Below are 12,035 nucleotides of genomic sequence, written 5' to 3'. Positions count from 1 at the left end.
CCTGCACGGTGACTAACCGTGCCGCGTTCGTGCGGGTTCTATATTTATCGAATTAAATAATACATACGCGACCCACACTATGCCGATTGGGATGGAACGATGAACGGTGCGTGTCATGGGTGGAAAGCAAGAGGAAACGTGAGAAATGGACGGACTGGTGCACCGGCAGGGCAGAAAGATGTTCCGAAATAAACCTGCCCAATTCGGGGCGTGTCTGCGGACGGAGGTAGCTGCGGCGCGACAAGGAACTTGCCAAGGGAAGCAAAAAACGAAAATCCTATCCCACCGTAGCCGCAGCAGTTGAAAGTTATTTCGAATGCCAAACTTCATCTGACTTCATCTCACCTGATACCGTCGGTCCTAGCCGAAGGCCAACCATCCCGCTCGGTCCGGGTGTTGAAGAACAATGATGCTGCTGATGAAAAGTGGCACAGTGAACGATATCCCCTAAGTTTATCCTCAAGGAGTACGCAAATCAACACGCATGGCTACGTTTAGTTAATTGGAATGTTCGACGTTTGTTGGATGCTTATAGGTGGTTAGCATACCTTACGCATGTTGAAAAGTTATGCACAATTATGTATATGAAATCATATTTTATATATAAATCTTATCAATCATTTGAGTTAATCGATATATATATATATATATATATATATATATATATATATATATATATATATATATATATATATATATATATATATATATATATATATATATATATATATATATATATATATATATATATATATATATATATATAAATCATTTGTTATAGATCAATAATTTAGCCGTTTAGTAAAATATTTGTTTTTACATGTAAAAGTTTTAATTAAGTTTCTCCTGTACTATTTTTTTTAACCACTGTTTCCATTTGATCATTTTTTTTACTGCGACCAACTCACGTAGGCATGCCATGGAGGCGCCTGGTCACCTGTGATGTCATCTCTAAAAGAAAAAAAAAGACAAATGAATGTTACTGGTTCTTGTATATCTATGTTGTCTTTACTGTGTTTGTGTATGGTTGTATTTGTGTTTATTGTGCTAACTATTGCTACAAAATTTATCACATGTATAAAATTTATTATGACTTTCCTAGGTTTGTCATACGCTGGTGATTCCAATCAACATATTCCATTGTATTTGGCAAATTTTGCTTTTTCAAACTTCTGGCCTAGCCTTTGTGCTGTTGCTACTTACAATCACTCATCAATGCTACACCACTGTTCCACTAAAACCTATTTGGTGGGTGTAAATAGCATGAGAAATGAGAAAAATAACCCAACATTTCGGAAACAAACCCAACGTCATGGTCTAACGAATCGATGCGGAGAAAACAAAACTCTTTCAACAGGTTTAAATTATGCGTGTGGGCAGCAAACCAGTGTCCGATTGCTTGAGCGAGGAAAAGCATACATGTTCTGTTTATCGCAAGCGAACGTGCAAATTTATGGCGGATATGACGCGCCAGTTCACTATACAGTGTACTGTGGTTGGATGTTAATTTTGGATCTTGATCTTCTGTAAATCCACTGGAATAGTTGAATCGCTATGCTGTAAAATTATAATTTTTGATACAAATAGATTTGGAACACTTTTCCAAGCATGCTACTTTAATCCACCATTAAACATTCGCTCATGAATAATTCGGAACCAGGTCTTTTCCATTGGACTCAGGACAATGAAGGTAAACACGCAACAGTCTAGACACATTACAATATTACTTGTTTATAGCACTCCGGTAATTTCACGTTATTAACAGAAGAACGTTGGATAAAATGTGAGAAAAACTCTGCGGCATATGTCTATGCATGTATGTCTCTTGATATCCATTCCCTTTGGAACATTGCATCAGAGTCGCGCATCTCTTTTACATTCAGACCCGAATGTAGGAATAAAGTTAAATTCATTTATTTCCTCTCCCGCTCGTGTTTAATGTAAATGTTTTCCCTTTTTTTTTACTACGATTGTTTAATATTTCCGAACAAGCTCCGAGCAGGTGGGTTTTTTGCACCGATTTCATGTTAGATTGGACCAATATTGCCGAGCTAAACGGAACGTTGCGTTCAATCTGTGGTCCCATTTTTTCTGCTTTTGGTTTCGTCGTTTCTCTACCAGTGCGTTGTAGTAAGCCGGTGGGTGTAATAACTAAAACCAAACCAAACGAAATTCTATAAATAGGACGCATAAATAGCATCCTTCGCCAAACAAATGGGTAATTTAAAAGAGGAATGTAGCTGCAAGTACACCAGTATCCGAAGGCAAACTATTTTATTGTCTGGCATGAGCCAGCAAGTAACAGGAGAACATAAGAAAAACTTGTTAATCATTTAATCATGTCAAAAATCATGTCAAACAAAAACATTTGGAAAGTATTTATTATCGACCGTTACATGCGTGTATTTTCCATGCTAGAAATTTATACTATTTAGAAACAATCAGCCCTTGGGCAGACTAGCTGGTTAAGTTGTGCAGAAGCCCTAGTTGGTTTTACAGATTGCTCTACGAAATGGCCATGTGCCGACCCATTTAACTCTTGCTGGGATAGCCATAATGCTTTATCGAGCTTGAAAAATTACTGTGCTGTCGTTTGCGCTCTCGTGTGAATGATTAACCACCTGACGGAGCTGTTCAGAACCGTTGAGAATGTGTGTGTTTAATGTGTTCATCAACATTAGCAAGCGAAAATGCAATCCAACCAACCTACAAATAACAACCCACCTTACAGTGCAGTGAGGCTCTCTCCAATCGTTAAAAATATCACCGAGATCCTTTCCCAAATAATTTACCTGTCACCCAAGCCTCATAGTGTCTCCCGACCCAGTTTGTGGCTTTGTGGCCGGGTCAGTAAGCGAAATCATACACGAAAAGAATTCTACGAATGATAAAGCGTGATCACACACATGCATTGATAATATAAATGTATACATATATACCTTGACCCGACCGTCCATCTACTAGCTTCTTATACTAATACAAATACACTGGCACGCGTAGACTGGTTGAAATTAAGAAATTATATTTATCTGTCACATATGACGTCGTCTAGGTGGAGCGCAAAATTTTGTCCGCTACGACCATGCTCGCATACCGGCAACAGCAGTGTCACGCTGCATTAAAGTATCCTACTTGGTGAACTTTTCATCAGTCGATGGTAGATGTCCAAAAAATGGGGATTTTTTATGCTTAAACATCAATCATTTGTTTGCAATCGTTTTTTCTTATACCATAATACTATGTTGCCAATTTACTAAAAACTTTCCATACGTGATTTTTTTTCAACCTAATTTCAATGGCAAAACTGTACGAATAGTCGAAGTCAATCATTTAAATTAGAAGTAAAAAGGCATCTTCATCAACTGAATAAAATGCATGAAATTATCAATTAAATTCAATTAGATATTTGAGCAAGTATCATGTTAAAACAGTACCAAACACAATTCAATGGAGGCGCCTGGTAGTTAGTGAACTATGTCGAATTCTTGATGATGATTTCTTTCAATCACTGAGCCATGCATTGGTACGAAATATGACACGAAATATATATATGATCGAATGCAAATGGCTATTTCAAACCTATAATAACACATATGTAACACAACCCCAAACGCATTTCTATGGAGGCGCCTGGTAGTTTGTGAGCTATGTCGAATTCTTGATGATAATTTCTTCCAATTTCTGGGCCATACATTGGTGCGAAATATGACATGAATAATATATATTCAATGAAAAATGGCTTTTTTAAACATATAATTGAACACAAATGCCAGTATTGCGTTCAAACAGCCCTAAATGCATTTCAATGGAGGCGCCCAGTAGTTTATGAATTATTTTCATTTCTTGATCTTGATCTCCTTCCACCTGTAGACCATATGTCAACGTGAAAGGTAATAGAATGCTGATATATAAAATGATTGTTTGTGAGGGGAGATTGTTTACCTGTACCAAAATCAGACATATTTCGGATAATATTATTCAGAAATACCGAATGAGAACAATGCTTCTCTCGTCGGCACTGCGGTGAGGAATAATTTCGGATACGAACGGCAACGATTGTGTACCAATGCACAGTGGCAGCATGCTATTAACCGCTCGTGTCCCAGCAGAAAATAAAGGAAAAGTGTGCTTCGTAGGCGTTCGATTTAGTTTTTCAATTTCTTCTCGGACTCGCACCCGCGAGGGTTACAACCGTTGTCTCTACCGTCGGTGGTTCCCCCCTCAAGTATTCTACCAATTGAGCAATCCATTCGGTCACAGCCAACATACCTCTCGTTCTGGACCCTAGCGCGAGGGCTTATAAATGAGCTCTTGCTGCTTTATGTGCAAAAGTCACACCATCCCGCTGTCAGAGCGAGAGCCCCAAAGCGTCGGGTGAACCTAACAGGGGCCAGCTCATGCAACTACTGCTGCATATCCACCAAATATTAGCCTCGCAATCCCGGCGGCCGGTGTGCAACCGAAGGGTTTTTTTTCGCAGACCCCACCAACCCTCCGATGCGTCCAAAATTCCCTCGCCCGCGTTGGGCTGGTAGCTTTGGAGGAGAGAGAAAAAAAAGAAATCGTAAAATAATAAAGGAACATTCAACCGATCTGCGCAGATTGGCCCACGCTCTATTCTTTCGTCGGCCATCCACCGACCGCGCCACCCCACGATCCCGCACTGGGTTGGGTGGTGGAACGCGAACGAAAATAGAAAACACCCGATCGCGATCGGCACCGATCGCTTGGCTGCAATCCTTGCCGGGCACCGACACGCACCACGCACACAGGTTTCGGTCCCGCAATTCGGCCATGCCAAGCCCGTGTACCAGAGCGAGATGGCAGGACGACCGTCCGAGCGGGTGGCCCGTTTTTCGGGCGAGCATTTCTAGTCCGATCCGACCGTCCCGGGTGCTGTTTGAGTCAGTCATCGCTTGCAGTGACACTGAGTTCGACGACGGCCGCCGGATCAGTGCGTACATTCATTTTCTTGTAGAAGCAGTAAGTGTTGGCCACCTTGCAGGGGGATCTTTGTTCCCGTTCCCTGCAGCTTCTGATTGTTGGTTTTATCTGTTCTTCGGTCGGCTTTTTGCCACGTTCCTTTGCCAAATCCCGTGCGGCGCGATAGACACGGTGCCGCTGGAATTCGCCATTTTTATCTTCGCTTCTTCGCTATCTCGCCACCGGCCGGTGTATCACCCTACTCTTTGGGAGCTTTGTTCGAACGGGTTGGCCTGAGTGGGTCAAGAGGCTGTGATTAGCGAAAGTCCAAAATTTGGTGTGTGAACAAACAAAATAGCGATATCAAATGTTACGCAACGTTCGAGCAAGCCCCCGCTCTAAAACTGTGTGCTATCGAAAGGACTGATCTTAGAGTGCTTCTAGTGCCTGCGAAGGAACAAACGGAATGGTTCGCTACCAGGGATAGAGCAAAAGGGATATCGCCCAGTGTGCCGTTTCCTCGCTCGAATCCAGTGTGCCCGCTCGAGTGCTGTACGGGAGCTGAGTTTTGAGCTATATTTATTTCGCTGGGCCGTTCCGGGACCGTTTCGGTGCGCTACCGCCGATGGCTGGCAAACGGTTCTATGCGCAGCCGCGACCAGCGCCTACAGGATAACCACATTTAGCCGAGCGAAATTGCGATCGTATCGACCTTTTACTAGCTAAGCCTTTCTGCCTTCGAAAACAGCTGCACGGAGGCCGTTTGAAGTGAAGCTCTAAGGAACGGCAGCTCGTTACCATGGCAGCAGTTGCCAGGCAAAAAATTCGGCCACATTTGACTCGTCGTTTTGTTCTGGCTTAAAGGAAAATTCGGCTCACCGCGCTGATCTGTTTGGATTACCAGTTTTAGCGAGTTCGCACGCACGAACTAGCCTACGATCTGTCCGTTCGGCCCAGATATGGGATTGTCTCGATCCGGCGCAACATAACAGACGGCGCACACCGCGAGTTTTTCCTTCTCTCCCACTCTCTCTCTCTCTCTCTCTCACACACACACAAATATATGTTCTTCTCTCGCATCGCTCCCGAAATAGATATTTGTGGTGCCTTCGGTGCCATCGCGCCGGCGCGTAACGAGCTAGTTCGAGCGCGGTGAAGCCATGAGACAGGGCAAAAAAGAACCCAGCCAAAATGAACCGATCCGCCCATCGCCAAATCGCTGGCCCTGGTACGATTTTCCGTGCGAGAAAAGCCATTCTAAAAATAGGCTTTTCACCGTTTCGACGGCCTGTTGCCTTTCCTGCGTAAGCGAGATGAGCGCGAACGCCATGTGCGCGTGTGCCACCTCGAAAGGCGACCGAACCGCGAACGGGTGACACTGTTTATTCCTTGCTCTTATTTTTTCTTTGTGGTTTGCTTCTTACCGTTCCGAGATTTCCCCCCCCCCACTCCGCCCACACCAAACATTCGGTGGTACGTGGGCGAAATTTTGTAATAGTTGGCACAGTTTTGGGGGCGCACGTATTTATGTCGATGTTTTATTTTTACTTTCCATCATTTTCGAACCATGAAAAAGCGTAGGCTTTGAGTAAAATGGTGGCAAACTTCACAGTACCTCGGCACGCATTCCTGACCCAACGGACGTGGGACCTATGCTGGGCTCTGGACAAATGGAACGATCGTTCGCCCGTGTGGTTCATATATCATGTGGGGCCATTTTTTTTTCGCTGGCCCTGGTTCACGTCATCGAACAGCACGTATTCGTACCAACGCGGGCCAGTGGTGGGGCATGCGAAAATAGATTACATTATTTTTAGAACATTGCCACGGCTCTCTTGTGTCCGTATGGGCAGTAGTGTGAGTTTGGGAAAAAATCTAAGATGATGAATGGGAAGGTGTTGAGTGAAGGTACTGTGGGGTGAAAAAAAATTGGTAACCAGATTTGGGGCTTTCTTCACTTCTTCGTTTTGAGTTTCTTCAGAAACATACTGTGTAGAGTGTATCGTTCAAAATATGGCTCGTTCATACCCAGCATAATCTAATTTATGCGCCACATCCCGGCTAATCGTACCTTTTCTTCAATTCTCCACCCTCAGGTCTTAGCGTACCCCTGCCACCATGTCTGACGATGAAGAGTATTCGTAAGTATGCCCACACGTTATCCATCCAGTTCACGATCGCACCAAAACAAATAAACGGAACCGAAAAGCACCATACTGCCGTTGATCGTTCGAAACCACTCGACCTCCCTTTTACTAGCTCCATTCGTAGTTACGTTGGCTACTTACGTTTTTGTGTTCTTTTATCTTTCACACACTGTCGAACTTTCCTTACTTTTGTTTTGCTGTCTGTTTACACGTTTTATGAACGTTTCGTTTTTTTTTTCCACCATACTTGTTACAATGTCTTTTTTTCTTCTTCCTTTTTGTTTCGTTACACTTCTTTCCGTAGTTTTGCTATTTTTATTACCTTGCTGTTTGTTTCATTTTTTTTTGTTCAATTTTACCTCTGCCACGTGCAGGTCGTTCTCGTTAGTGTTAAGTGTACTCTTTTCTATATTTCTATTTTTCCCCACCAGCTCGTCACCATAGCGCCCATTTATCCCTGCCTATCGTGCATTTCTTTTGTGGGTTCCTTTGGGTTTCCCCGGGTTCGCAGATTTCTGTTTTTGTTGTGTTTCCCTCTACGCATAGCATTCCCCAATCCATACGTTCCATACGTTGTTTCTAGCTGTGTTACTCGCCTGTTTGAGTTTTGTTAGTTCTATTCACACCCCATCCTGCTCCACTTTCTATCTCTCTCTCTCTCTCTCTCTCTGTTTTTGTTTTCCCATAGATTCATGTTCATTACTCTTCGATTTTCTCTTCAAATTTTGTTCCCAAAACTCAGTTACCTTCATTTCAACACTGGGCAGAATAAAGTAATAAAACACTTTTCCGCCCCGTCCGATTGCCAGCTCCGACCATTCCCTCGAACCTTTCCCATGCCGTGTCTCAGCATATCTGCTTTCATGTTTACATCGGTAGTTTGTGTTGTGTTTGTTTCCTGAGGGCTTTATCGCAGCCATTGGTAAAGTATTTTTGCTCATCCATCTTCCTGGTCGCTCCATAACGGCAGCCAACAATGCTGCCGTTTGTTCCTCCATTCATTCTGCTGCCTTTTGCCTTTTTTTTTCGCCCGCGAGCAAATGTCTTGATTTTTCAGACTGATTTTTCTTTTACTTAACCTGACGATATTCAGTAGGAATTTTAGGCAGCCCTCTCCCAGAGAGGAGTTTGTGTTTTACTGCAAAAATTCCACCCAACGAACGTCGGCTCTTTCAGGTGACTGAAATGCGTTTTATTTTACTTAGTGTTAAGGAGTCCTGTTTTCACCATTGATCAATGTTGTTATGCAGGGATTTCAGTGAACTTCAGTGGGTGCTTAGAGAGTAGTGATCAAATGGAAACAAAAATTGCGCCTTAGACGAACAGTATGTGATCGATTCTTTTTTTCGACAGCTCGAGTCAATTTTTCTCTCCACTCCATCACAAACATCGTCCCCCGATTCGCTCTATCTCTCTATCTCTTCTTTTCTTTTACTTTTCGGATTTCGGCACAAAAAATAGCAACGGTACAGCGATCGAACCGTATCAAAATTTTCATTTAATCCAAACCCTTTCTCAACCACACCCATTTCTTTTAGCTCGGAGGAGGAGGTCGTCGAGGAAACCAAAGAAGAACAGTAAGTTCAGCTAACCGTGCCCACAAAAAAAACGAGGCACATTGAGGCTCAGTTGTCGTCAAATCTCTTTATCTCTATCTCTATCTCTATATCTATCTCTCTTTCTCTTACACTTTATATCTCTCTTTCATTATCTCTTACTTACCTCTAAACATGTCTCTCTCTCAAATTTCTTCTTTACTACACTTTTACTCTACTGCAAATGTCTTGATCTCTATCGCGCGCCTGCTACCTAATATTCGCTGTGAATAAAATAAAACGTCAGGGTTTTCGGCGATGCAATGCATCCCTGCAGTGCATTCGAAGGGATGGAAGGATTCATAGGCGCTAGTGCTAGCCACGTTGAATGTTGTAGTATATTAGTTGATAAATAAATAGCCCGTTAAAAGCGCTAAAGCGCTTTCGTCAAATGCAGTAAAAATCAAAAGCAGTAAGGATAGATAAGAGTTGAAACTCAATCGTAGCGCTCTAGCAACGTCCCAAACTAACACCCAGCACTAGACGCGAAAGGTAACAAGATTTGGCACTCGCACTCGTGTTAGAAAGCCTGGAAACGTTTCCAACGTATGCCACTGATTGTTGAATGTTAAGCTTGGCTTTTTGATGTGTTACTTCCTTAATTGAATTCCAATCTTCACCACGGCCATTTAACCGCGTAGTCTTGCATAATAGAACCGTATCCTGTTGAGTATTGGCGATAATTTTACTGCTACACCAAACACATCCCTTTCATAGATTTCATGAAAATATACACAAAATTGGGAATACGCCTGGGCGAAAGCAATCTCCCAGCTCAGCAATTTTGGCAGATCTTTGCTCGACCGCACATCAGCTGCTGCCCGAAAAAAAGGACTTCCTGTAGGTGCAACGAGGGCGCCCTTTCGCCTCTCTTGCCTGAGAGCCTTTACTATTACGCACTGCCTTTCTGCGTGCACTTCTTTCTACTGTTAATGTTTTTTTTTTCATGCGCACTTTTACATCCTTTTCCGATGCACTATGTTTTTTACTTCATCGCTCTCTCTCTCTCTCTCACACACACTCTCTCCCTTTTTTAAACTATCCGTTCCGAAGCCCACGCAAATACTCCATCACACAAACCCCCTCCCTTCAACTCACCCAGCACCACCCACCCGCATAAAAAAAAACTCCCCTGCCCCCAACGCCCAAATTCCCGTAGCCATCGGCAGCTCCTCAATTGCGCCCGACCAATATGCGAACGCAAACCGCAGGAAGTGTCTAAATGTAGAATTTTCTCTCTATTTCCAGGAAGTAAGTCCCCGACTTTCTAGCTTAGCTCAAGGGGGTAGATCCATTTAAGGGTTTGCACCTTCCCAAAACCCACGCGTTCAGAACCGTGTCCTTTCCACACCCACACACCCACAAACACATACATCCCCATCCCCAGTGTCCCCAGTTGCCGTGTAGTGTGTCCCATGTACCACCACTGCCACCAACCACCGCCACAACCCACCGCCACCTCGTGTTGCTTCCCGGCAGAGTAACAGCAATGCAACCTAGTACGGCTCGCATACGGTTTACGTGGATAGTTTAGAGCGTTCTCCTATACCCCCTCGCTTCCTCGCGTGAGGAAGTGCCGGGGGAAGGGAGCGATGTGAATCCCCTCCCCCCCCCCCGCACCCACCCACCTCCCTCTGGAACGTGCATTAGAATGCAACCGGACCACAGAGATCGGAGATGCGTTTGGGGGTGGCACGAGAAAACCGCGGGAAAATCCGGGTGGCCCTGCTATGGGCCGGGTTTTCGCGAATTTCTAGACGTGTGCGTGAATGCGTGCGTGTGGATCCTTTTGATTGTGTTGTAAGTGCGCAGCGAACGGCAACGAGCAAGCACGCATGGAACGAGGAACGATAGGAACGAGTCCTTCCGCAAACAATGAACTAATCTGTAGGTGTCACTTACGTACCACTTACGGAAGTATAATTTTGTCTCTCTCTCTCTTTCTCTCTGTCTTTAATGCTCCCTTTGGAGTCTATATATAAATGTACCAATAACAACCTGCCGGGAGGTTGATCGCTTGAAGCACCGATTGGAGGATTTAAAATCGAAACGATCGCTAAAACACTCAAGAACCTTAGCTTGGCGTCAATCTCCCATTTGTTTCAACTCGTTTAAAGTATGTTCTATTCAAACGCTTGCTTACAACGCCAACAGGACGAGCTACTTATTGGCTTAATTTTTTGAAACTGTGCTCCTTAATGATCGAGGATGCTCCTCGAAGTCAAACCAGGGCAAGATAAATGATATGTTGCCCAAATTGTTAGTTGTATCTATTGTAAAAAAAAAATAGTACAAAACCTTATAATCCTACAAAAAAACCAACCACAGAACCAATGCACAAAACGCTTCCTTAGAATCGAACAGAAACTGATTTACTAATGATGTGCGGTGGTTTGAGACGAGCTAACCCGTGTACATATGACCTTAAATAACGAGTAAGTGTAGAAGAATGAAGCTGGTTGAGTAGAATTCTCGGCGTCCGTGACGCTCCATGCTGGCAGATGATGACCGAACCAATTCCTTGTCCCTAAGTCCTGCGAGCGTAACGCTCAAATAGGATGTACGCAACGTACTGATTGCCGCCTGGACGAGGAACTCAAACTTACACAAACATAAAAATATGCTTCATTCTAACGCACCACCAAACCATATATAACCCACCCAAGTGTAGCCGGAAGCAGGTGGCCTACAAGGCCTACCATCAAACGCCGAGGCATCTATTAGATATAAGTGTTTCATGACAATTTTTGTTCTGTTTTTCGTTTTGTCTGTTTTGTTTAAAAAATTTTACATTTTTTTGACCCCAATCGCACCACCGCACCCGTGCAGTATCTGGTACGCCAATTTTGATACCATATTTTTTCTCTCTCTCTCCCCTTTCATTTTATATGTACTTTTGTTTTGAAACTGTTTTGTGAACGGACCCGAACCCCCGTTTTGTACAATCTGTTTTGCAACCACAAACCAAAACTCAATATCATCACCGAAATGCTCAATATGCCGCACCCGGTATCTCATTCGTTCGCCACCATACAAAACCAACCTTCCGTGTGCACCATCCGTGTCCAACCATGAAAATGCCCGCCCGCCTGCCCGCCTGCCCGCCCGCCCGTCCGTCCATCCGACCGGCGCCGTCCGACGCCATCCGACATCCATCCGTTTCCGAAACTCGGCTCGTAAAATCGACATTCTAATGTGTAAATGTACCATCATCCTGCCTCACCTTTGCCAACAATGCGCTCGATCACCAAACAAACCACGAAAAAAAAATTACCACGCATACGTTGCTATGCGACATAAATCGACATAAATATGTATCTATACGATCACCTTCTCCGATGCGCCACCGCGTTTTCGTGCTGCCAAACCA

The 12,035-nt window shown here is 43.8% G+C and overlaps 1 protein-coding gene across 7 annotated transcripts in view; it reads left to right on the top strand.

Moving 5' to 3' along the window:
* Positions 1–4,889: 4,889 nt before the first annotated feature.
* LOC128731554 (troponin T, skeletal muscle) overlaps positions 4,890–12,035 on the top strand; it is an 11,245-nt gene continuing 4,099 nt past the window's right edge. For 4 of the 7 annotated variants that reach the window (XM_053824683.1, XM_053824684.1, XM_053824679.1 and 1 more), the window contains exons 1-2: positions 7,027–7,064; positions 8,609–8,647. In XM_053824683.1, coding sequence (XP_053680658.1) covers positions 7,042–7,064; positions 8,609–8,647 — 62 coding nt within the window. In that variant the 5' untranslated portion in view covers positions 7,027–7,041. Of the gene's footprint in view, positions 4,984–7,019; positions 7,065–8,608; positions 8,648–10,364; positions 10,385–12,035 lie in introns of those variants that run through there. The other 3 variants (XM_053824681.1, XM_053824682.1, XM_053824685.1) reach the window with 2 other exon arrangements.

This window comes from Anopheles nili, chromosome 2 (assembly GCF_943737925.1).
Source record: "Anopheles nili chromosome 2, idAnoNiliSN_F5_01, whole genome shotgun sequence".
In the NCBI taxonomy this organism is placed as follows: Eukaryota; Metazoa; Arthropoda; class Insecta; order Diptera; family Culicidae; genus Anopheles; species Anopheles nili.
The sequence above is the reverse complement of the archived record's forward strand: the minus strand, read 5'-3'. Positions and strand labels throughout refer to the sequence as shown.